The following is a 27,917-nucleotide window of genomic DNA, read 5'->3' on the forward strand; positions in this document are numbered from 1 at the left end:
AAAACAATCATGGAAAATGTGGTTGAGCGTTTATTTTCCTTTGCGTTTTCTACTCAGCTTAGTCCTGAGAATGTTGTATACCAAATCCCCGGAATTTTGCAATTCATGTCTCAGACACTACCCTGAGGCTGGTTCCAACGGAGAGAAGTAAATCCCCTGCTCAAGTTGTCTTTTTCCGAAACTTTGGAATATTAACAGTTAACTTTACTTTAGGTTTGGAATACTTCGTTGAGCTAGGATATGGAAAGCTGCACTTAAAAGTTGAGGCAAGGAAGGGAGGGACAGAGTAAACATGGGGTTTAAGGTTTTTTTCCGGCTGGGGAGCAGGGTTTGTGCTATTAAAGGTACACAATTTGAACAATTTAGGGAGCAAGGCACTCTCAGAAAATCAGCTTCGGATTCTTCAAACTGTCAGTCACAACCATTTCAGGACGAGCTGTTAGGTTTTAAATAAGCAGGCTGGGCTTGGTGGCTCACGCCTGTAATCCCAGCACTTTGGGAGGCCGAGGTGGGTGGATCACGAGGTCAGGAGTTCAGGACCAGCCAGCCCAAGATGGTGAAACCCCGTCTCTACTAAAAATACAAAAATTAGACGGGCGCGGTAGCAGGCGCCTGTAATCCCAGCTACTCGGGAGGCTGAGGCAGGAGAATCGCTTGAACCCGGGTCCGGAGGTTGCAGTGAGCCGAGATCGCGCCACTGCACTACAGTCTAGGCGATAGGCTAAGACTCCGTCTCAAAAAATAAAATAAAATAAAAATAATTAAGCTAACGTGTGGGAAGGGTTTGTAAGCTCTAAACGGTCTATCTCAAAGTGTGATCTGGGAATGCTTCCATATCTCACGTGAACTTGTTGGAAATGAGAATCTCAGGCCCCATCCCAGACATACTGAACCGGAAACTGTGGGTGGACAGCCCAACATTCTGTGTTTTAATAAGCCCCCGGGTAAATTCTTATACATGCTAAAGTTTGAGAACCACTGCTCTAGAGAAATGCACAACGTTCCTTAGGGAGATTAAACAAAAGGCGAAGGGTTGGAGGGCGCGGAACGGACCTCAAGGGCAGGGCACAGGGCGTTTGAGAGGAAACGGAGAGGTCGGAGTGCGACTTGGGGAGTCTTAGCCTCCAGGACGGTCCCGAACCCTGAGGACGCCGGGCGCCAGCAGGTGGCGCTGGACGCTCAACTGACAAGGAGGCGGGGCCTGCAGCAGGCGTGGAGGCTCCGCGCTCTGGAGGCTCAGGCTCCGCGTGGGGCCGGCACCTCCGGGCAGCAGCGGCAGCCGAGACTCACGGTCAAGCTACGGCGAGGAGTGGGTGAGTCCCTTGAATCGTTCTCACCGGCCGCTTGCTCCTCGAGTCCGCCCGCGTGTCCCTGCAAGGCTGGGCGCCGGCTTCCAGTCTTGGGAGGGGTGTAGTGGGTCGCACGCCTTCTCGGGACCCGGACGGCGGCCGTCCTGGGTGAGCGTTGCTCAATTCTCCCCTTATGCGCGGCTCTGGGACGCGCTGCCTTCCAGCCCAGCGGGTTGTGGCCGGGCCGGTGGTTGCGGGGAACCAGGGACTCACAGGAAGCCTTTTCGCTAGGGGCTTAAGGTTGTGATAGATTATTAAGTTTGTGCTCAGGTTGGATTTTGATGGCAAGTTTTTTAACGTGGCAAAGTCGCCAGAGTTTGCTGGGCCTTGACGAATGATTGGTGCACAGTACTTAAAATCGTGCTACTTCTTGTCTTCGGGTTTCCTGGTAACAGAGTTTTCATTTTTAGTCCTTAGAACACTGGTCCTACTCTTTTAGGATCTGGGTGGGGTTCAGGTTCCCTCCAAAATAGTCAGTCAAGGCTTTAAGTATGTAATTCTGGTCAAATCCACTGGAAGGAGTTTGTAGACAAATTTTTGTACACTTCCAAATTTCTTAACTTTGTTACTTTTGTAAAATACATTTCCCTCCACATCCTGACATGTAATAAAAGGTTATTCATTTAACATGAATGTTAAGCATAGAGAGAAAGCAATGCTTAAAAAGAAAAACAGCGCAGTGGGGGGGGAAAAAAAAAAAAAACTCCACTTAGTTAAATGTAAAACAAGTGTGCACTTGAAAGTATAAAATGTTGGAAATGCAATGCAACCCACAGTGTATTCTAGTCATTGGGCTTCTTCATATTCTCAACTGTGGGACATAAACATGAGTCAGTTGGTCTGTGCCAACATTTAGGAACACCAGGGCAGCCATCCTGGTACAGCAAAACAGCAGTCGCTTTAGAAATATGCTTCACTTTTTTAAAAGGGGGTGGAAGAGAACTTTGGGTCGAATTCTGGAGTTCCTAACATTTTAACACTAGGTTTTCCGTTATTTTTCTTTTTATGAAAAGATTTTACTGTAGAACTTAAATTACATTTTGGTTAATGTCTGATGGAAACTAACAAATTTATTTGACTCATAGTTTATTTTCCTGGTTTATGGGCATAGAACTGACTGTGGACCACCCAGTCAACAAGCTCCCTCACTGTCATGGGCTTTTCCTTGGCTTTGCTCTTGAGTGTGGTCTGCTTACCATGCAGACAAATGACTGGGTAACTCTCCAGGGCCACTCTGGTTTTCCACCTAGACTCCGTTTGCAGTGGCCAGCAGTCAGCAAACACTGCCAACCTGCTAGCTACCCCAGGACTGGGTCTAGAAGACAGCCCTCAGCCTTTTCCTCTGCTTCCCTTCCCATGCCACTATCTGCCTATAAAACTTTATCCTCCTCTAGGATACATTGCTCTACCATGCAGTTACTTGTTGAAATGCCTACCTTCTCTTCTAGACCTCAAGGTTTTTCAGAACAGAGGCTTTATCTCATTTAACTTTGTATTTCTCCTGCCTTACATTGTTGTTCACAATATAGTTAATGAATTCATATTGAATAAATGTAGATGAATTTGTTACCATCCTGCAACTCTCAAAGTTAAAACATCTTCTAAACATAGTGAATTATTTCTTACATTTGATTATAGTAGGTGACACTTCCATTCCTAGCACCTCCCTCCCTGACCCCACAAACTATTATGTTGGTGATACGGTTTGGAGCTGTGTCGCCCTCTCAGATCTCATGTTGAAATATAACCCCCAGTGCTGGAGCTGGGGTCTGGTGGGAGGTGATTGGACCATGGGAGCAGTTTCTCATGGTTTAACACCATCCCGCCCTTGGTGGTGGTGTCACGTTAGTGCAGGGGTGCCCAACCCCCTGGCCGTAGACTGGTATCAGTGGCCTGTTAGGAACTGGGCTGCACAGCAGGAGGTGAGCAGCAGGCCAGCGAGCATTACTGCCTGAGCTCCACCTCCTGTCAGATGAACGGTGGCATTAGATTCTCATTAAGTGCACGAACCCTATTGCAAACTGCACATGCAAGGGATCTAGGTTGTGCGCTCCTTACGAGAATCTAACTATTGCCTGATGATCTGAGGTAGAACCGTTTCACCTCGAAACCCTATCCCCCTTCCCCCACTTGGAAGAATTATCTTCCACGAAACCAGTCTCCGGTGCCAAAAGGGTTGGGGACCACTGCGATAATGTAAGACGCCTGCTCCCACTTCACCTTCCGCCATGACTATAATACCTCTGAGGCCTCCCCTGAAGCAGATGTTGCCATGCTTCCTGTACGGCCTATGGAACCATGAGCCAATTAAATCTCCTTTCTTTATAATCATTACCCAGTCTCGGGTATTTCTTTCTCGCAGTGCGAGAACAGCCAGATACACTTGGTTAAGTCACCAAATCACTTGGAATAATGCTTCTTAAGGAGATAAGAGTGTCATTTCCTCCAGAGCAGGCATGAGTGTCATTTCTGTTTTTCCTCTGTAATGTTGATCACAGAGTTGGGTTCATAAATACTTGATGACTGGCATATGCTTTACTCAGAATTCTTTTGCATGCCAGTGGTGAACACCCAAATCACACTAACTTAAACAACAAAAAAAAGGGAATGTGTTGACTGTCTAACTGAAAAATTCAGGATCTAGTCTCAGGGACTGTAAATACTGAAATATGCCAGCAGGACTCTTCTATGTCTTCCTCCACTTGTTCTGCTTCCGTGTTGGCTTTCTTCTTTTCTAATGAAAACATCTTCCTTCTTAGAGCATGGAGAAAAAAGCATGGCAGGCTCATACTGTCCTATCTTAACAAAATGTTAAAAACATCTCATCTCTCTCTTCCACTTCCATAGATAAATATCACAGAATGACCATGGTTTAAGTAGGATTCTGTGCCATCCCTAAGCCAATCAGTGGGAGAATAGGAAACTGATTGCCCAGGCCTGACTCATATACCCACTTCTGTGACCAGGGGATGGGCGTTACTATTTTGTGCAACCTCCCAAAATCATATTGGAGGGAGGGACGGGCATTTCTCCAAATGGAGGAAATGTTTTAAATCAGAAAAGAATGTGGGCAAACTAAAACAACAAATATCTTCATCACGAATGTTCTGTAATTTGGAAATAGATAATATCTGGAAAATATTCCACGAGTACCTCAACAAAGAAAATGCTGGCATATGTAAAAGCAACTCTTTATTCTTTGTTATGGTTAAACCTTTAAAACTTGGAGAATGTTTTGAGAACAGTCATGTCTCTTTATGACAGGATACATTCTGAGAAATTCATTGTAAGGCAGGATTTCATTGTTGAGGAAACATCATAGAGTGTACTTGATACCACCTCCTGCCTACTTAGGCTAGATGGTATAGTCTATTGTTTCTAGGCTACTAATCTGTATAGGGTGTTACTGTGCTAAGTACTGTGGGCAGCTGAAACACAATGGTAAGTATTTGTGTATCTGAACATAGAAAAGGTATAGTAAACATACATATATAGTATAAAAGATAAAAAATTGTTTATTTTGTACAGGACATTTACTGTTAATGGAACTTGCAGAACTGGAAGTTGCTCTGGGAGAGTCAGTGAGTGAGTAGTGAGTGAATGTGAAGACCTGGGACATTACTGTACACTACTATAGACTTTATAAATGCTGTACACTTAGGCTACCCTACATTTATGGAAAAATTATTTTCTTTAATAATAAATTAGCTTACTGTAACTTTTTTACTTTATTAACTTTTTTTTTACTCTTTTGTAATAACACTTAGCTTAAAACATAGTCACATTGTACAGCCATACAAAATATTTTCTTTGTTTATGTACTTATTCTTTAAGCTTCTTTTCTATTTCTAATTTTTTTTTTCTTTTTAGACTTTTTGTTGAAACTAAGATACAAACACACACATTAGCCTAGGCCTACCCAGGGTCAGGATCATCAGTATCACTGTCTTCCACCTCTACATTTTGTCCCACTGGAAGGTCTTCAGGGGGAGTAACAGGCAGTGAGCTGCCATCTTCTATGGTAACAATGCCTTCTTCTGGAAGACCTGAAGGAACTGCCTAGGGCTGTTTACAGTTAGCGCTTTTTTTGTAAGTAGAAGGAGTATACTTCACAATAATGATAAAAAGTATAGTATTGTAAATAGTAGGCAATAGGAATTTTTTTGCTCCATTATAATCTTATGGGACCACTGTTACATATACAGTCATTGACCAAAATGTTATGTGACACATCACTGTATTTTAAACTATTCCTGGAAACAGCTTTCCACCTAAAACAGTACTACACGTGTTCTAAAATTCAGAAACATTTGGAATGTTTTCTGTCAATCAAATTGTTGTATATCTAATCTGTTTTTCTCATTGAATTTCATAAAGTGTAAATTGAAGATGTATTCCTCTGGAAACAAATTCAGAACTAATAAAAACAATGAATAATACTGTGACATATGTTTACTTTCCCTAAAAAATGTTACACCAATCCTGGATGAGGATCTGTGAGTTTGCTAAGGAAAAGATTCTTTTATCAAGTGAGAAATTTGAAAAGTTGTTTTCCACAGGGTTGACCAGAAGACTGGGCACATCATTAATGCAGCACAACTCACCACTTCCACTGGAAACATACTAGCAATTCACATCTTCACATCTTCACATCTTCCAAACAAAGACCAACCTCTTACTCCAAAAGAAAAGTGGTACTCTGAAAATACTGTGTCAGACTCCAGTGTCAACCCCAAAATTCTGTTAAACATAAATCTTACGTCAGCTACCTCCAACCTCCATTGATGACATTATTACTCTCAATATAATGCATTCCTAATTATATTTGCTATTGAAAGGAGTTGGCTTTCCTCCAGATGGAAACCTGAAGTTAAATCTTCCTAAAGTAAAGGGCAACATCTGATCCTTTGTAATCCATACAGGCACCTGGGTTATTCATGGAACAAATAAGTGGATAAAAAAGAGCAGTTACCATTGATAAGAGGGCATTGGTTTGAAACTCTTACAGATTATAATATGAAGTTAAATGTATAAATCAGTCACTATTTGAATTTTTATTGTACTTTATCTGCCACTCTAGTCTTTAAGCAAGTAAATTTTTTATATTGTTCCATCAAACATTCACATTTTCATAAGTAGAATAGACATGAAAGTAATTATTTTTATTTTTACAGGTGACTGAAGCCATACTATTTTATAGAATTAATGGAAAGCAGAAAAGACATCACAAACGAAGAAGAACTTTGGAAAATGAAGCCTAGGAGAAATTTAGAAGAAGATGATTATTTGGTAAAATATTAATAATAACAATAATAAATAATAATTTACATCTTTAAACATAATTGAGATGCCATTCTGTATCTCCTAGTGTTATGAAAGTGATTTTTCACCCTAGTCTGCTGATATCTGGACTTGTATTATTGTCACTGATACTGTGCAGGACAGAGTAGCATGTGTGAGAGAAATAGTACCTTCACTGATTTTCAGGGCCTTAGCTGAATAACCTTGAATAAGTTACTGAAAATCTGGGGTCTTGGTTTGTCTATACCATGCAAGCCTTGGACCAGATCATCCCCAAGTCCCTTCCAATTCTTTCTAACAGTCTATAGTTCTAAGTTTTAAAAAAGTCATCAATGCCCATTTAACAGTAATTTTGTAAGCAAGCATTTTTGTCATAGATACAATGGCAGCTTGCCAAGAGATCATCTAGTAAATTGACAAATCACTGTATAACCAAATAAATCTACTTTTGGATAAGAATCACTTTTTTCACTTTTGGTTAAACACAGGATTAAGTGTTTCTTACTACATTTTTTGACTGAAAAAGTGGCAGAAAATTTTGGTTCCAAACTCTTCCAAATTATCTCAGTGGAAGTCTTAGTGGAAATTATTTATTTAATCTTAATAATTTTAATAGGGAAAAGTAATAAATTATAAGCATATACTTTATAAAAGTAACAGTGTGCATAAAATGAAATAATTTCATTTTTCAAGTTAACTGTCTTACCTGTCTGAAGCATGTATTTCTTTTGTGCAAAAGACAAAAGTCTTTCAGTGCTCCATAGACTATGCTATCTTCAACTAACCAGTGTTCAAAAGCAAGATTCTGAATGCCCTTATTCAATGAGAAGCACAATGATTGAGCAATAAGTAATTAGTTCAAGGGATCCCATTGTTTTGTTCAATTTTAAGATGTTTATTTTCTTTCCTTTATAGCATAAGGACACAGGAGAGACCAGCATGCTAAAAAGACCTGTGCTTTTGCATTTGCACCAAACAGCCCATGCTGATGAATTTGACTGCCCTTCAGAACTTCAGCACACACAGGAACTCTTTCCACAATGGCACTTGCCAATTAAAATAGCTGCTATTATAGCATCTCTGACTTTTCTTTACACTCTTCTGAGGGAAGTAATTCACCCTTTAGCAACTTCCCATCAACAATATTTTTATAAAATTCCAATCCTGGTCATCAACAAAGTCTTGCCAATGGTTTCCATCACTCTCTTGGCATTGGTTTACCTGCCAGGTGTGATAGCAGCAATTGTCCAACTTCATAATGGAACCAAGTATAAGAAGTTTCCACATTGGTTGGATAAGTGGATGTTAACAAGAAAGCAGTTTGGGCTTCTCAGTTTCTTTTTTGCTGTACTGCATGCAATTTATAGTCTGTCTTACCCAATGAGGCGATCCTACAGATACAAGTTGCTAAACTGGGCATATCAACAGGTAAGATGACAATGCTGACACTGTTACTAATAAAAAGTCTAAGTCACCTAACAAATTAATCATTTCTCATTGTAATATCAATACCCCAACCCTGTTGAAACTCTGTGTTGAAAAGTCATCTATTTTAAAATTCTTATTATAATTTCACTAGGGCTTGGTTGTCAGACTGTTTTATATTGAGAAATGTTTTTTAAACTGAAAATAAGGTACAACTTTAGCAACATAAGAAACATTTTGTTCATGGACAAGGCCACATTTCAAACTTCTACCACCCTCACAAGATTACTTTTTAATACTATTGTTCTTCTCCTTGTTTACCACATATGCATGCACATTGCGGTTCTATTCAAGTAAACCGTCAAATAATTATTAGAAAATTAACAGATTATGGAAATATTGCATTCAAGAAAAAAAGTGATAGCTCCTATGTCATTTGTCTTAGAGGAGTGCAAAAAAAAAGAAAGAAAAAGTCATAAATTTGTAGAGACCTGTTATCAGGGCTTCATAGTAGACACAGGGAAGAGTATAGAAGGAGATTCATATTCAGGAAATAACTGTTGTTTGCATTTCTTTTTTTTTTATTTACCTTCTGGTAGGTCCAACAAAATAAAGAAGATGCCTGGATTGAGCATGATGTTTGGAGAATGGAGATTTATGTGTCTCTGGGGATTGTGGGACTGGCAATACTGGCTCTGTTGGCTGTGACATCAATTCCTTCTGTGAGTGACTCTTTGACATGGAGAGAATTTCACTATATTCAGGTAAATAATATATAAAATAACCCTAAGAGGTGAATCTTCTTTCTTTTTGTGCTTATGATATTGAATATGTTGACTTTATCCCATAAAAAATAACAAATGTTTTTCAATAGCAAAGATCTTGTACTTGTTCCAATTAGTAATGTGCTCTCCTGTTGTTTTCCCTATTGCTTCAATTAGGACAAATGTTTCCTAGACATAAATAAAAGGCATTAAAATATTCTTTTTTTTTTTTTTTTTTTTTAGATGAAGTCTTGCTCTGTTGCCCATGCTGGAATACAGTGGCACGATCTCGGCTCACTGTAACCTGCACCTCCTGGGTTCAGATGATTCTCCTGCCTCAGCCTCCTGAGTAGCTGGGATTACAGGCGCCCATCACTATGCCCAGCTAATTTTTGTATTTTTAGTAGAGACAGGGTTTCCCCATGTTGGCCAGGCTGGTCTCGATCTCCTGACCTCAAATGAGCCTCCCACCTCAGCCTCCCAAAGTGCTGGGATGACAGTCGTAAGCTACCATGCTCAGCCTGCTCATTCTAATATTTGAAACTTGTTAGACAATTTGCTACCCATCTAATGTGACATTTTAGGAATCCAATATGCATGGTTTATTAGTTCTTTAAAAATAAAAATATTCTTTTACTTGTCACCTGAATTTAGTAATGCCTTTTATGTTACACAACTTAGCACTTTCCAGAAACAAAAACTCTCCTTGAAATAATAGAGTTTTATCTACCAAAGACATTCTAGTATCTCATTTCAATGGCTGCTTTTTCCAGCTTACATTTTATATAGCTTACTCACTTGAAGTTTATAAATATTCTTGGAATTTTAAAACTATCTCAGATTTACTGAAGTTTATATTCTGGTGGTAGATTATCCATAAAAACAGTGATGCACCAGAATTCACTCGGGGATCCTTGTGTGACAAGGTTCAAAGGAGTAAATTTAATTCAGTCATAAACACTGCCAGTTACCTTTTATGGGTAGACATCTTTGGAAATTTCCACAAGGTCAGACATTCCCAACTATCCCTTCTACATGTCCACACGTATACTCCAACACTTTATTAGGCATCTGATTAGGCTGGAAAGTATGCCTCCATCTGAATGATTCCAGTGTGGCTTAGAGTTGATACCACATTCTCACAGAGTTTCCTAATTTTATAGGTTCAGCCTGATAGCCATTGGATTTCTCTGGTCCTCATTAAATAGCTTTCTTCATACATTGCTCTGCCTGTTACACATATGATGAACACTGCTTTTTAGACTTACTTAGGAATTTAAGACTGCATCTTGACAACTGAGCCTATTCTACTATATGCATAATACCTAGCCCATAATAAGTATACAATACACATTTGGTAAAATTAATTTTCAACCAATGACATGTGTTTTTCAACTAGTTACCTAGAAATGTTTCACTTAAAATCTGAAAACTGGTTACACTACAAGTTACCTTGGAGATTCATATCTGAAAACATAAACTTAGCTATTTGATGGTATTCATTGGGACTTAAGAATGCGCCTGAATAATTGTGAGTTAGATTTGTTCTGGCAGGCTAATGACATTTCCAGTAAAGTGAATAGAGGTCAGAAGTCATATAAAAGAGCTGTTGTCAGAACACTGTTAAGATTACATAGGTGAACAACTATTTGTAAGCAACTTTATCTCCGTAGTGACAAAGCAACCCAATGCAAGCTGAAATGTTTCATCACATCTCTGGATCTCTCTATTTTGTGCAGACATTGAAAAAATTGTTCATATATTTCCATGTTATCAGAATATTTGATTTCTTAAAAACATAGGCCAAGTTCATTCACTTCATTATTCATTTATCAAAATCAGAGTGAATCACATTAGTCGCCTTCACAATTGATAAAGATCACTGAAGTCAAATTGATTTTTGCTATAATCTTCAGTCAGTCTACCTATATTTAATTGAGCATCAAAATGTGCAAATCATTGTGTTGATTCTGCAGGGATCCTGTTATAAGTAAGACTCAGTCCCTGATTTTAGGTGTCTTGTGATAGCAGAATTAAGACAAATACACAAGAGACAAAGCACAGAAAGTAAATATCATAAGGGGATGTACAAAATGGTGGAGAAAGAGTAGACAGAGTTTTTGATCACCTGCCTTCAAAGAAAGGCTGTGAATTTTATTCACTTAAATAGCCTGGAGACAAGAAATTACCCAAAAGTAAGGTGAGGAGGACAGGCAAAAAGAGTATAAAGATGTGAATGGACATTGTTGAGAAATGTGATAGGAAAACAATCATAGATAAAGGATTTCCAAGCAACAGAGTATATCCAGATGAGGTAGGATGGGATAAACTCTTATTGAACCAATCTTCACCAATTTTGTTTTTCTCTTGCAGAGCAAGCTAGGAATTGTTTCCCTTCTACTGGCCACAATACACGCATTGATTTTTGCCTGGAATAAGTGGATAGATATAAAACAATTTGTATGGTATACACCTCCAACTTTTATGATAGCTGTTTTCCTTCCAGTTGTTGTCCTGATACTTAAAAGCATACTTTTCCTGCCATGCTTGAGGAAGAAGATACTGAAGATTAGACATGGTTGGGAAGACGTCACCAAAATTAACAAAATGGAGATATCTTCCCAGTTGTAGAATTACTGTTTACACACATTTTTATTCAGTATTGATATATTTTATCACCAACATTTCAAGTTTGTATTTGTTAATAAAATGATTATTCAAGGATCTTGATGTTTCTCTTTGTATATGTGTGATGAGTTTGAAATATGTATATTTCCTTGCAGATTTGATTCAAAGCAAAAAAAATCTTTTAATATGAATCTCTTCCACTTTCTCTATAAGAGTAAGCATGACAAAAAAATCATATCTGATTTGTCAGATTATGTAGCATTATAAATAATCAAGGGCTTTGAAATACCACTTGTTGCTACCCATTATACAGGTATCATTAGCTATGAAAAGTTTATTTTATCTGAATCTACAACAAAAGCATAATAAGCATTTATTTACTATTGTTAAAGAACTTTCCTTTGTCTGTATCCAGGTTTTACTAATGGAACACCTATCTCCAAAAACACTCAGACTATATCTATGCAAGTAAAGCAGCAGAGTAATATCAGATACACAGCCAGGCAAAATGAAACTCAGGCTATCCAGGAGAAAAAGTAAATTCAATAATTTCCACCTGAGTCATGTACAATTCAGTTTAACTTACTTTAATGCATTGGTAAAAGCATAACATAAAACATTTCCTGAAAGAACAAACCATACATTAACTGTCAGGACTTGCTAACACAACTGTTAGCTTCAGAGGTTTTTCATAATTAGCAAAAGTAATCACAAGCTTTATCTTTCATAGTGGTGAGCCATTTATTATTAAAGACAATACAGCTAATGGTGCAAATTAGGAAAAACAATTAGGTGATTCAGTAAGTGGAGTCCAGTGTTTTGTTTTTTGTTCTATTGCAAAGGATGATTATTCATTATTAGATGGGGGATAAGGAACCTCCTTGGGCACAAATTTGAACTCTGCATTATTGGAGTTCAGACATACAGAGATATGTTTGCAAGTAGTGAAGAAAGGATTTGAGAGCAGCAATTCTGAACTGGAACCAGGGCAGACAAGCGTGCCCTTGAGAAAAAAGTCAGCGTAAAAGAAAAAGAAATCTAGGACTCTACAATTGCAAACCAGATTCATCAAGGGAACAACATACTATGGGACCACTTAACTAAGCATGACGTCATTCTATAATCAACCAGCTCTGAGATGCAGCAGTCAAGTACCATAGTCTCACCTGCATGGCAAAGTGTCAGCATCTCTAGTACTGAGAAGGAGAAATCAAGTTTCAGCCTTCCTAGTACCAACACATTATAGAGGCTGCAGCTTGGAACCGTTTGCAGGTGAAGTGGGACCTCAGTGAAGCTTTCAGGGACAACAGCCGAGTTCTGGCTTGATTATTGGAGCCCTGTCTTGTCAGCCATGGTAACAAGCAACAACAGGCCATTCAGAAACACAGAATATACCTTTTTGAGAATTCCTAGTTGTAGGAGAAAGGGAATCAACAAGGGCCTTAAAAGCAAGGCACAAAACATCTAGATTCCACTTATACTCATAGATTGGTAAGAACTAAACCATTCACTCTTTGTAGCTTTTCTGAAATTTTTACAATGATTGGGTAATATTATGAGCCAAATAAAACAATAAAAATTGTCTTTAAAATAACAATTACAATGTTCTGGTATAAACTTGGATTTTCTTCTGCTCACTGCACTAACATCTATAGAGCATATTCCATATGCCAGATCAGTGCTAAACAGAGGATATAGCCAGATAGAAATGATCTAGTCTCTTCTCACAGTCATGGGGAAGAAAAATTTTAGTACGCCAAAGGATTCTAAGTGTACTGGTATCACTTAGGAAGGAATGACCAGTTCTGTTTACAAGAACAAAGTCAAGAAAGTATAAGGTTGAGCCAGAAAAATAAACTATTTGAGCTGGATATTGTGTATGTAAAAGTTCCTCAGAATGGGAGTGCAGGGTGTAATGTGATGTGTTGGAAGACCTAGCTTAGAGTGGCTACAACAGAATATGTGAAAGAAATACCAGATTACATATAGACAAAGGATAGATAGGTCAAGGTCATTGTATGACATGAAACTAAGTTTGGGTTTTGCCCTTTAGGGAGTAGGGAAGCCACTAAAAACTTTAAACAGGAACTAAACATTATTTGGGAGCTCCTAAACATTATTATTTTAGGCACTAAACATTATTAGATTTGCATTCTAGAAAGATCTACCTGTAGACTATCCAGGAGATTAATTTGATGGTGAGGGGCAAAGGGTGAAGGCAAGTTATAAAACAAAAAAAAATATTTAAGGAGACAACCGTAATATTCCAGGGCAGCGACAATAAATTCCCAAATGAAGGTCATTACAGAGAAGAAGATAAAAGAAGAGAGCTAATGAAATATGATAGGAAGATAGAAATTCTAGTCATTCATGAACAATAGAATATGAGGAACAAGGGGGAGGAAGATATTTAAGGTAGAGCTTCTAGGATTCTTTTAAATTGGATGACTTAAGAATGACACCATTAAACAGGATAGAAAAATTCCACAGAAGGAACAGGTATTTTAACCGAAACAAAAACAGAGTGTGTGCTGTGTACATTGTGTGCTGTTTACAATCATCTCAGTTGTTAAAGAACACAGTGTGTTTTTTTAGTTTCAGGGTACACAAATATAACTATGAAAGACATATAGTTTGGGAAGCAGAAAGGAAAAGGTATTTTTCCTGCTCCTTTGAAAGGGTGCTTTTTAAATAAAACTTTTTATATAGTCAACACACTTATATCTGGATAATTATAGATATGAATATAGATATGAGTGTCACTGTGCTATAACACGCACAGGGTCCTCCTGGAGTAGAAGGAACAGCACCTGGAAAACAGCTGGCTGTGAGCCCAATGCCTTCCTTCTCCAAGCAGAGCTCTCCTTCCTGATCAAAGTGAGTCCACCTGGAGTTTATTTTCTTTAAAGATTTGCTCAATAGAGATTTTATTATCTTTGGTTTTTAAAAAAAAGTTAAAATGATATATTTACTATTTTAATAATGAGTTACATTTAATGTTTTATGGCAACAAAAAAGAAATATCTGATTCTGATGAAGAGAAACCAGCGCAAAAAGGCTGCAAATACCAAAAACCAGAAGCCCTCTTCTACTCCAAAGGATCAAAACTCCTTGCCAGCTTCTGAATTTAAATTCAGGAATCTCTGGACAGAGAATGAGTTTGACGAATTGACAGAAGTAGGCTTCAGAAAGTGGGTAATAACAAACTCCTCCAAGCTAAAGGAGCATGTTCTAACCCAATGCAAGGAAGCGAAGAACCTTGAAAAAAGCTTAGGCAAATTACTAACTACAATAACCAGTTTAAAGAAGAACAGAAATGACCTGATGGAGCTGGAAAACACAGCACGAGAACTTTGTGAAGCATACACAAATATCAATAGCCAAATCAATCAAGCAAAAGAAAGTCTATCAGATATTGAAGATCAACTCAATGAAATAAAGTGAGAAGATAAGATGAGAGAAAAAAGAGTGAAAAGAAATAAACAAAGCCGCCACGAAATATGGGACTATGTGAAAAGACCAAATCTACATTTCATTGGTGTATCTGAAAGTGATGGGAAGAATGGAACCAAATTGGAAAACACTCTTCAGGATATTATCCAGGAGAACTTCCCCAACCTAGCAAGGCAGGCCAACATTTAAATTCAGGAAATACAGAGAACACCACAAAGATATTCTTCAATAAGAGCAACCCCAAGACACGTAATCATCAGATTCACCAAGGTTGAAATGAAGGAAAAAATGTCAAGGGCAACCAGAGAGAAAGGATGGGTTACCCACAAAAGGAAGCTCATGAGACTAACAGCAGATCTCTCAGCAGAAAACCCTAGAAGTCAGAAGAGATTGGGAGCCAATATTCAATATTCTTTAAAAAAAAGAATTTTCAACTCAGAATTTCATATCCAGCCATAATAAGCTTCATAAATGAAGGAGAAATAAAATTCTTTACAGACAAGCAAATGCTGAGAGATTTTGTCATTACCAGGCCTGTCTTACAAGAGCTCCTGAAGGAAGCACTAAACATGGAAAGGAACAACCAGTACCAGCCACTGAAAAAACATACCAATTGTAAAGACCATTGACACTATGAAGAAACTGCATCAGCTAACGGGCAAAATAACCAGCTAGCATCATAATGGTAGGATCAAATTGACATATAACAATATTAACCTTAAATGTAACAATATTAACCTTAAATGTAAATGGGCTAAATGCCCCAATTAAAAGACACAGACTGGCAAATTAGACGACGAGTCAAGACCCATCAGTGTGCTGTATTCAGGAGACCCATCTGACATACAAAGACACATATAGGCTCAAAATAAAGGGATGGAGAATATATTTACCAAGCAAATGGAAAGAAAAAAAAAGAAGCGGGGGTTGCAATCCTAGTCTCTGATAAAACAGACTTTCTCAAGGGCATTACATAATGGTAAAGGGATCAATGCTACAAGAAGAGCTAACTATCCTAAATATACATGTACCAAATAGAGGAGCACCCAGATTCATAAAGCAAGTTCTTAGAGACCTCAAAGAGACTTAGTCTCCCACACAGTAATAGTGGGAGACTTTAACACCCCACTGTCAATATTAGAAATATTGACGAGACAGAAAATTAACAAGGATATCCAGGAATTAAACTCAGTTCTGGACCAAGCAGACCTAATAGACATTGACAGAACTCTCCACCCCAAATCAACAAAATATACATTCTTCTGAGCACCACATCGCACTTATTCTAAAGTTGATCACGTAATTGGAAGTAAAACACTCCCCAGCAAATGTAAAAGAACAGAAATGATAACACTCTCTCAGAACACAGTGCAATCAAATTAGAACTCAGGATTAAGAAACTCACTCAAAACCACACAACTACATGGAAATTGAACAACCTGTTTCTGAATGACTACTGGGTAAATAACAAAATGAAGGCAGAAATAAAGATGTTCTTTGAAACCAATTAGAACAAAGACACAATGTACCAGAATCTCTGGGACACATTTGAAGCAGTGTGTAGAGGGAAATTTATAGCGCTGAATGCCCACAAGAGAAAGCAGGAAAGATCTAAAATTAACACCCTAAAATCACAATTAAAAGAACTAGATAAGCAAGAGCAAACAAATTCAAAAAGTAGCAGAACACAAGAAATAACTAAGATTAGAGCAGAACTGAAGGAGATAGAGACATGAAAAACCCTTCAAAAAAATCAATCAATCCAGGAGCTGCTTTTTTGAAAAGATCAACAAAATAGATGGACTGCTAGCCAGACTAATAAAGAGGAAAAGACAGAAGAATCAAATAGATGCAATAAAAAATGATAAAGGGGATATCACCACTGATCACACAGAAATCCAAACTACCATCAGAGAATACTATAAACACTTCTAAGTAAATAAACCAGAAAATCTAGAAGAAATGGATAAGTTCCTGGACACATACACCCTCCCAAGACTAAATCAGGAAGAAGTCAAATCCCTGAATAGACCAACAACAAGTTCTGAAATTGAGGCAGCAATCAATAGCCTACCAACCAAAAGAAGTCCAGGACCAGACAGATTCACAGCCAAATTCTACCAGAGGTACAAAGAGGAGCTGGTACCATTCCTTCTGAGACTATTCCAAACAATAGAAAAAGAGGGAATCCTCCCTAACTCATTTTATGAGGCCAGCATCATCCTGATGCCAAAACCTGGCAGAGACAAAACAAAAAAAGAAAATTTCAGGCCAATATCCCTGATGAACATCAATGCAAAAATCCTCAATAAAATACTGGCAAACCAAATCCAGCAGCACATCAAAAAGCTTATCCACCGCAATCAAGTTGGCTTCATCTCTGGGACGCAAGGCTGGTTCAACATACGCAAATCAATAAATGTAATCCATCACATAAACGGAACCAATGGCAAAAACCACAAGATTATCTCATTAGATGCAGAAAAGGCCTTTGACAAAATTCAACAGCCCTTCATGCGAAAAACTCTCAATAAACTAGGTATTGATGGGAAGTATCTCAAAATAATAAGAGCTATTTATGACAAACCCACAGTCAATATCATACTGAATGGGCAAAAGCTGGAAGCATTCTCTTTGAAAACCGGCACAAGACAAGGATGCCCTCTCTTACCACTCCTGTTCAACATGGTATTGGAAATTCCGGCCAGGGCAATCAGGCAAGAGAAAGAAATAAAGGGTATTCAATTAGGAAAAGAGGAAGTCAAATTGTCTCAGTTTGCAGATGATATGATTGTATATTTAGAAAACCCCATCATCTCAGCCCCAAATCTCCTTAAGCTGATAAGCAACTTCAGCAAACTCTTAGGATACAAAATCAATGTGCAAAAACCACAAACATTCCTATATGCCAATAACAGACAAATAGAGAGCCAAATCATGAGTGAACTCCCATTCACAATTTCTACAAAGAGAATAAAATATCTAGGAATCCAACTTACAAGGGATGTGAAGGACCTCTTCAAAGAGAACTACAAACCATTGCTTGAGGAAATAAGAGAGGACACAAACAAATGGAAGAATATTCCATGCTCATGGATAGGGAGAATCAATATCATGAAAATTGCCATACTTTCCAAGGTAATTTATAGATTCAATGCTATTCCCATCAAGCTACCATTGACTTTCTTCACAGAATTGGAAAAAACTACTTTAAATTTCATATGGAACCAAAAAAGAGCCCACATAGTCAAGACAATTCTAAACCAAAACAACAAAGCTGGAGGCATCACACTACCTGACTTCAAACCATACTGCAAGGCTATAGTAACCATAACAGCATGGTACTTGTACCAAAACAGATATATAGACCAATTGAACAGAGCAGAGGCCTCAGAAATAATGGCGCACATCTACAACCATCTGATCTTTGACAAACTCGACAAAAACAAGCAATGTGGAAAGGATTCCTATTTAATAAATGGTGTTTGGAAAACTGGCTAGCCATATGCAGAAAGCTGAAACTGGATCCCTTCCTCTTGCCTTATAAAAAATTAACTCAAGATGGATTAAAAACTTAAACATAAGACCTAAAACCATAAAAACCCTAGAAGAAAACCTAGGCAATACCATTCAGGACACAGGCGTGGGCATGGACTTCATGACTAAAACACCAAAAGCAATGGCAACAAAGGCCAAAATAGACAAATGGGATCCAATTAAACCAAAGAGATTCTGCACAGCGAAAGAAGCTATCATCAGAGTGAACAGGCAACCTACAGAATGAGAGAAAATTTTTGCAATCTATCCATCTAACAAAGGGCTAATATCCAGAATCGACAAAGAACTTAAACAAATTTACAAGAAAACAAACAACCCCACCAAAAAGCGGGCAAAGGATATGAGCAGACACTTCTCAACAGAAGACATTTATGCAGCCAACAAACATACGAAAAAAGACTCATCATCACTGGTCACTGGAGACATGTAAATCAAAACCACAATGAGATACCATCTCATGCCAGTTAGAATGGTGATCCTTAAAAAGTCAGGAAACAACAGACTCTGGAGAAGATGTGGAGAAATAGGAATGCTTTTACACTGTTGGTGGGAGTGTAAGTTAGTTCAGCCATTGAGGAAAACAGTGTGGCGATTCCTCAAGGATCTAGAACTAAAAATATCATTTGACCTAGCAATCCCATTACTGCGTATATACCCAAAGGATTATAAATCATTCTACTATAAAGACACATGCACACGTATGTTTATTGCGGCACTGTTCACAATAGCAAATACTTGGAACCAACCAAAATGCCCATCAATGATAGATTGGATAAAGAAAATGTGGCACACATACACCATGGAATACTATGCAGCCATAGAAAAGGATGAGTTCATGTTCTTTGCAGGGACATAGCTGAAGCTGGAAACCATCATTCTCAGCAAACTAACACAAGAACAGAAAACCAAACACCTCATATTCTCACTCATAAGTGGGAGTTGAACAATAAGAATACATGCACACAGAGAGGGGAACATCACACACAAGGGCCTGTCAGGAGGTGGGGGGCTGGGGGAGGGATAGCATTAGGAGAAATATCTAATGTAGATTACAGGTTGATAGGTGCAGCAAACCACTATGGCACGTGTATACCTATGTAATAAACCTGCACGTTCCACACATGTACCCTAGAGCTTAAAGTATAAATATATATATGGTTATATATATATATATATGGTTACATATATATGGTTTTTTATATATATATATATATCCAGAATCAAAGAAAACTAATAAAAATTATGTAAAATAAAAAAAGAGATCAAGACCACCTGGTCAACATGGTGAAAACCCATCTCTACTAAAAATACAAAAATTAGCTGGGCATGGTGGGATGTGCCTGTAGTCCCAGTTACTTGGGAGGCTGAGGCAGGAGAATCGCTTGAACCCGGAAATCGGAAGTTGCAGTGAGCTGAGATCACGCCACTACACTCCAGCCTGGCAACAGAACGAGACTCTGTCTCAAGAAAAAAAAGGAAAGTAATGTGTAATAATTTTCATATTTTGCTAAACAAGACAGTTCATACTCAAAGAGGAACTCCTCCTAAGAACAATGGAATTTTTTAAAAAATGGTTTTGTCTATCTGAATTGACTGCAGAACTGCCACATCAGTCAGAGTGCTTTTTTGTTTTGGTTTGGTTTTAACTGAACATTTTATAACGTGATAGCAAGCACTCCTTACCTTAACAAAACTCAGATGTGTAGTTCACATCTTAGCTCATCATACACGACTTCAAAGCCATGGTGAACTGACTGGGCCAGGAGCTGAGCGAAGAGCTGGTTGTTGAAGAGCTTGAGGCTGCAGTCGCTGGGGATCTCGCGGACAGTGGCTGAGTGGAAGCCGTGTTGATAGTTGCAGTTCCAATTCTGCACAAAGATGCTGCTGTCACTCACACACTCGGCATAAACCTCTCCCCCAACATAGTACAAGTGCACACCTGCAGACACAAAAACACAGCCTTCCTTCACATGCCCTTTCATAGCATGCCTCTCCCACTGATTCCTGAAACCCTAAAAGATGTGACTCTTCCCTGTCAGGTTGGTTGTCAGATCACTGATCAGATGAATGAGATGTGTGACCTAAATGCCGCTTAGTTTAATTATAATCAGTACTTTTTCCATAAATCCATTTAAAAGTGGATTGTGGTCAGGCGGGGTGGCTCATGCCTGTAATCTCAACACTTTGGAAAGCTGAAGTGGGCAGACCATATGAGGTCGGGAGTTCAAGACTAGCCTGTCCAACACGGTGAAACCTCTTCTCTACTAAAAATACAAAAATTAGCCAGACATGGTGGCAGGCACCTGTAATCCCAGCTACTCAGGAGGCTGAGGCAGGAGAATTGCTTAAACCTGGGAGGCAGAGGTTGCAGTGATCCAAGGTAGTGCCACTGAACTCCAGCCTCGGTGCCAGATCGAGATGTAATCTCAAAAAAGTAAATAAATAAAAATTCTAAAGAAAGAGTACTGCAACCCATGTTAACAGTCACTCCCAAGAACCAGTCAGTAAGGTCTCAAATACTATTCCTCCCATCACTCCTCTTTATTTGTTCCAAAAATATGGTATTATAATATTAGAAATGAAGTGAATATATGACACAAAAAATCAAATAACCTTCTTGTACCTATACAAATTTTAAAATTTAAAACTGGACACAGTTAATATCATGAAAACGTTACTTAGTGCACACGTTAACATTAAACCCACTTCAGAGAAAACCACAAATGACGCTTAAAAAATTTACCAACACTTATAAATTTGTTTCTCTTAACAAACACCTCAAAGACCTATTTCATTTAAAAGTTTGTCATCCATTAATATAAATCATATAAATAATGTCTACTTTTTATTTGTGAACAGCGAAATTTCTACCACATTTTCAGATACAATAATATAAAAACTCATAAGCAAAATGTAGACTATATCACTTTATCTAACATTCTTGGAATTAATGTTCAAAAGAGCATCCTAAGGCTGGGCACTCAAACCTGTAATCCCAGCACTTTGGGAGGCCAAGGTAGGTGAATCACTTGAGGTCAGGAGTTCGAGACCAGCCTGACCAACATGGCAAAACCCTGTCTTTACTAAAAAATACAAAAATTAGCTGGGCATGGTGAAACACGCTTGTAATCCCAGCTATTAAGGAGGCAGAGGCTGCAGTGAAATGAGATCACGCCACTACTGCACTCCAAACTGGGCAACAGAGTGAGAGTTCATCCCCTACCCCCGCAAAAAAGAAAAGCATCCTGAGAATGTTGCTGCTCATGCTAATTTCAATTCCAAACTATATTTTAGTTGATTAATTCCCTCCAAATGTCTGGGTTTGAGATTTAATATAAATGTATAGCAAGGGACTGATGTTAGAAAAAAATGAAGAAATTCTAGTCTAGTGAATATTAAGTATCAGAACAATTTTACTCCAACTTTTGATGGGAGAAAAAGTCTTCAGCACTAGAAGTCAGTATGATTATACATACAATCACTATGCAGTTAAAAGGTGTAGAAACAATCCAGAATATACTTATATATTTGGGTGTCCTCAAAATGAAATTGCAAAACTTTTAAAGAACAGATCTTACAGGCTTCCAGGGCTGCTCAGGGTCCGGTGTGCATAACTTTGAAATTAGGAAACGTTACTGATATAGCTGCTGGGAGTTTCTTTGGCAGGTCCTAAGTAGCACGTGAGGCAGTTCTGCATTATATGTGATTACATCCCACCATATTTATTGTTTCCTTTTCCCTTAATAAAATTTTAGAAAAGGAAAAAAAAGTATGGAATCTATAAAATTCAACATACAAATTAATAACAAAATTATGTGATTTTCATTAGTAACACTAACTGTACAATTTTCTTCCAAGAAAATGAACAACATGTAGTAGTAGCTCCTTTTTTCTAAAATCTGTTTTCAAAGTAAAAGGGTTAACATTTTTCCAGTTTGGACTTAATGTAAAGTTTTACTCGGTTAATTACAAGTCCTTTTTTTCATGTAATTTTTTCCAGGTGTTTTTAAGAGGCCCTTTGAAGAAGTAATATGTTATTTGATCTTTGATTTATGAAAAATAATCCTGTGCTTTAATAAATTAATGAATCACTCACTTGTGACCATTACACACGACCCAAAGCTAAAGTTCAGTACCTTCTTATTCTCAGCGAGTTTTACTTCTTCAGCTGAGGTCCTCACATTTATTGCTATTGAGTATATTATATTCTGAGAATTATTATTGGGTATCCATTTGAACTGTGCCAACAACAAGCTGCCAGTTCCTGCAGCTATAAAATTATTGAGCTGGAAGAAACTGATGAGGTCACCTGAACACTCTAATCCCTTGCCCAGAGGCATGACCCCACTGAAATGAGGCCTCCCTCAGCAAAATGTTCCTATTGCTGAACAACATTAAACAGGAAGAAGGGGGGAAAAAACATAGGTGCCAAAATTGTAATGGTAAGAAACTTGTTGGTTTTCTTAGGATCAAAATCCCCTCCTGCACCTCCACTGGACCAGGGAATAACTGACTGGACAAGATCTCAGTGTTGGAGAGCTAGGATGTTATGCTTAGGGCTGCTGATGAGCGTGTTATAGATTGACACATGCCAAAGCACATGACCCTGAGAAATAATTTCAAATCTACCCTTGTCTTGTAACTTAAAGTTGTACTATAACAAAAGTATTCATGGGTTTAAACACAGTGGAGTTAAACACTGTAAGAGCTGGAAAATGGGTTTTATTTTCATTATTTTTTTAATAAAAAGAAACTTGTTGAGCAAATCTCTAACAAAAGCCCAGCATGTAACAGAGGTCAGAGTTGAAGTGGACTAGCAGGACCAAGAGCCCTGCTCTTTTGTTGCCTCTTCCATTCTGCTCACCAGCCCTTGTGACAATTTGGGCTCCATGGTACACAATTTGAAAACCCCTCCTTATTGACACAGATGAGGAAATTGAGCCCCAGAGTGTTTAAGTTACTCCAACTTTCTCAATTACTAATTGGCAAATGTATATCATCAAGCCTTGTTGAATTAAATATAATAATTTTGACTAGCCATCTCTTTCTGTCAGGGATTGCTTATTTGAAAGGCAGAGAATTATACTCAAACTTGCTCAAGTAAAGGAGGAGATATTGACAACATAGAAGGGGATGCTGGTAAAGTGAAGAGTGACAGCTTCATAAGCCCTGAAGCAGGGATCCTACAAGACAGAAATTAAATTCATTTGCTTGTTCTGTCTCCGTAGATGGGTATTGCAATGCTTTGAAGTTCAAAGTGGGTTATTTCCCATTTTTCCCTAATTTGGCAACTAGATCAACAGCTGAGAAACAAAGGTGCTAAATAAGATTCATTCTAATTTCAGAAAACATCCAACTGTGAAGTCCAAGGGGGCTTGTTGAGAGCTGCTTCCAGCAAAACTAGCACTACAAAGACTCACCACCTCACTACCCATACATAATAAAGAGAGAGGACAGAGGGAGTGTGATGGTGTCCTTTGGTCTGGGAAGTATAGTGTTGATGAAGACAAACTATGTTGGTGTCTTCACCTGTGAGGGAAGGGAGCACAGTTTAAACTCTTTACCTACTCTATACCTATTGGGGGAACCCGCCCCAAATATTTCAACATAGGTTCTTTCTATTTTCACTAAGTGTCAGCCAGCTGAGAAATAAAGAGAAAGAGTACAAAGAGAGGAATTTTACAGCTGGGCCTTTGGGGGTGACATCACATATCGGTAGGACCGTGATGGCCACCTGAGCCACAAAACCAGCAAGTTTTTATTAGGGATTTCAAAATGGGAGGGGGTGTATGAACAGGGAGTAGGTCACAAAGATCACATGCTTCAAAGGGCAAAAGGCAGAGCAAAGATCACATGCTTCTGAGGAAACAGGGCAAGGACAAAAGCAAAGATCACAAGGCAAAGGGCAAAATTAGAATTACTGATGAGGGTCTATGTCAGCTGTGCACATATTGTCTTGATAAATATCTTAAACAACAGAAAACAGGGTTCAAGAGCAGAGAACCAGTCTGATCTCAAATTCACCAGGGTGGGGTTTCTTCCCCACCCTAAAAAGACTGAGGGTGTATTTCAGTCCTTATCTCAACTGCATAAGACAGACACTCCCAGAGCGGCCGTTTATAGACCTCTCCCCAGGAATGCATTCCTTCCCCAGGGTATTAATTATTAGTATTCCTTGCTGGGAAAAGAATTCAGTGATATCTCTCCTACTTGCACGACTGTTTATAGGCTCTCTGCAAGAAGAAAAATATGGCTCTATTCTGCCTGATCCCACAGACAGACCTTATGGTTGTTTTCCCTTGTTCCCTAAAATTGCTGTTATTCTGTTCTTTTTCAAGGTGCACTGATTTCATATTGTTCAAACATACATGTTTTACAATCAGTTTGTACAGTAGTGGTCCTGAGGTGCTGGACATTTTCAGCTTACGAAGATAACAGAATTAAGAGATTAAAGTAAAGACAGGCAGGCTGGGCACGGTGGCTTATGCCTGTAAACCCAGCACTTTGGGAGGCCGAGGCAGGCAGATCACGAGGTCAGGAGATCGAGACCATCCTGGCTAACATGGTGAAACCCTGTCTCTACCAAAAATACAAAAAATTAGCCAAGTGTGGTGGCAGGCACCTGTAGTCCCAGCTACTTGGGAGGCTGAAGCAGGAGAATGGCATGAACCCAGGAGGCAGAGCTTGCAGTGAGCAGAGATCACACCACAGCACTCCAGCCTGGGCAACAGAGCAAGATTCCATCTCAAAAAAAAAAAAAAAAAAAAAAGACAGGCATAAGAAATTATAAGAGTATTGTTTGGGAACTGATAAGTGTCCATGAAATCTTCACAATTTATGTTCCTCTGCCGTGGCTCCAACTGGTCCCTCCGTTCGGGGTCCCTGACTTCCTGAAACATCTCTCCCTCCCTTTTTATATAAATGTGCCAGCTGGTCCCTCCATTCGGGGTCCCTGACTTCCCACAACATACACCCTTACTGAAGAAGATGAATGTGACCGGAAAATAGCATACAACTACCACACTGACTAGTCTCACTTTAAATTTTTGATCACAACGTTAAGTGAACTTTCAGTACTGGCTTATCCTCATATATTTCTATAAGAACTCTGTTTTCTCTCCTATTAAAACTGCTGTTACACATCTTCCTTCCACTAAAATCGACAATAGCCTCTCCACTTATACCCAGTTGGTAGATTTTCCTTAGGAAATAGATGCAATCAAAAGAGAATGAGTTCATCTTCTCACCAACAAAATCTATTGATCAATGCATCTGGTACCCACGTCTTCTGCCTATTACAACAGAAAAATTATCCCTCTCCCAGTCTATGTCCAACTCAAAGAGTTTTGGTCTTAAATTGCACTCATCTCTCCTGTGTCATCAATTTACCCCTTTCTGCTGGATTATTCCCATTAATACTCAAGCATTAGATTAAATAAATAAATAAATAAAACTTCAGACCAACATGTCCCTGTAGTTTCTACCCATTTCTCTGCTAACCTTTAAAACAAAATTACTATAGATACTTATCACTTTGATATTAATTTACCTATTCAGCTTTCTTTTACTTAGTATTTTCATGACATATGTTTTCTCGTCGTATTATTTACAACCTTTCTATTTTCCTATGTTTTTAGATGTCTTTTGAGAACCATATATAGTTTAGTTTTTTAAAAAGAATTCAGTCAGGCAATCTTTGCTTTTAATTGCAACCTATAGGCCTACATATTTAATGTCATAATTGATGTATTTGGACTTAATTATACCACCTCAGTATTCGCTTTCCATTTCCTCATTGGTTCTATGCTTTTTTTTCTTTCTCTCTTATATGGCCTTATTTCAGATTGATTGAGATTATTTATTATTTCAGTTTTCCCTTCTCAAGCAAGCATACTTCATCTTACCATTTTTAGAAGTTACTCTAGAGATTATAATATCATCAACATAGCAGTCTAATATTTATCGGCACTTTTACCTCTTCTTGTTCAATGTCAGGAACTTCTACCCTTTAACTTCATTTAACCCCCTTTTGACATATATGCTATTGTTATCATGTATTTTAATTCTATATATATTTAAACTCAATAGAAATTATAATTATGGTTTTATATTTATTGAGATTTATACACAGTTACCCTTTTGGTTAAAAACAAAAAACAAAAAACTTTAGTGTTCCTTTTAGTGTATAATGCATGCCTGCTGGAAAAAAATTTTTTTCCAAGTTTTTGTTTTGAAAATATCTTTATTTTATCTTCATTGTTAAAGAATACATTTTTAGATGTTTAGAAATCTAGGAGGGCAGTTATTTTCTTTCGGAACTTTGTAGGAAGTTTCATTGTTTCTGATAAAAGACAAAAAATCTCATTCTAACCATAGCTTCATGAGATCCCTATGGCTACTTTATAATTTTTTTTTTGCCTTTGTTTTCAGTACTTTTGCTACAGTGAGGTTAAGTTTTGTTTTCCTATTAGTTATCTTAGATAGGGTTTACAGGCAGGCATTCTTGAACCTGGAGTTTGATACCATTATCAGATTTGGAAAATTCTCAGCCATTATCTTTTCAAATACTGCTGATATCCCATTTTTCTCTCAACTTTTTAAGGGTTTCAATTACCCATGCTAGATGTTCTCACTATATCTCCTATTTTATAACTCTCTCTTTTTATTTTCTTTTCTTTTTTTTCTATGCTTCATCCTGGGTAATCCTACCTATTTCCTAATTCTCTCTTCAATTGTGTCTAATCGGTTATTAAATCTATCCACTGAGTTTTTAGTTTTAGTTCTGAGGTAAACTCAGTTTTAGAATTTTAATTTGTTTTCATAGCTTCCAATTTTCTGTCAAATATCCTACTCTTGTCCTTAATCTCCTTCAGCAGAATAAGAATCCTAAAGGTGAATCTATCATCTGAAGTTCATGTGAGTCTGTTTCTATTGTCAGGTTTTTTTCTCCTTATTTTTCATTAATTCATTTTATGTACTAACATGAACTGGTTAGTTTTACTGAGTGCTGGACATTTTTTTTTTTAATCATACAAATAATTTGAAGCGATGATGACATTATGTTACTCCAGAGAGAATTTGTGTTTTCTTCAGACAGGCAGTTAGGGGCTCTAATAATGTGGGAATCTCTTAATCCAATTTTAAGAATTGAGTTTACCTAAAATTGGGTTTAAGCCCCTGCCAAACTTGAACTACTTCTGGTTCACATTTATTCCTAAGAGTAAGTTCCCTGAGATTCCGACCCAGAGCTTGATGGAGAGTGGCTCCAAGGGCTTTCCTCCTTGGCATACTCTGGATTACAGATTCAGTTCTGTTAGTCTCTTGAGGCTACTAAAAGTGCTCTTTAAGTCTTTCAACCTCTCTGTTACCTCTTCTAGAATCCCCTAATGGAAAAGTAAACTTCAGTGCTGAGTTTACCTCTCTTGGTTTCTTTCTTCCT

General features: G+C 38.1%; 1 protein-coding gene across 3 annotated transcripts; it reads left to right on the forward strand.

The window, feature by feature from the left end:
• Positions 1 to 723: 723 nt before the first annotated feature.
• Positions 724 to 11,563, forward strand: STEAP1 (STEAP family member 1). Of its 3 annotated transcripts, none has more exons than XM_009203483.4 (5): positions 724 to 1,313; positions 6,524 to 6,638; positions 7,566 to 8,078; positions 8,675 to 8,839; positions 11,213 to 11,563. In XM_009203483.4, exons 2-5 carry the CDS (start codon positions 6,555 to 6,557, stop codon positions 11,468 to 11,470), a joined length of 1,020 nt encoding a protein of 339 aa, XP_009201747.1. In that variant the 5' UTR covers positions 724 to 1,313; positions 6,524 to 6,554; the 3' UTR covers positions 11,471 to 11,563. The 3 variants fall into 3 exon arrangements, with proteins under 3 accessions (XP_009201747.1, XP_009201748.1, NP_001162459.1); XM_009203484.4 differs by lacking the exon at positions 724 to 1,313 and adding an exon at positions 1,375 to 1,457; NM_001168988.1 differs by lacking the exon at positions 724 to 1,313 and having other exon boundaries at positions 6,555 to 6,638; positions 11,213 to 11,470.
• The last annotated feature ends 16,354 nt before the right edge of the window (positions 11,564 to 27,917 follow it).

Source organism: Papio anubis, chromosome 4, assembly GCF_008728515.1.
Source record: "Papio anubis isolate 15944 chromosome 4, Panubis1.0, whole genome shotgun sequence".
Classification (NCBI taxonomy): Eukaryota; Metazoa; Chordata; class Mammalia; order Primates; family Cercopithecidae; genus Papio; species Papio anubis.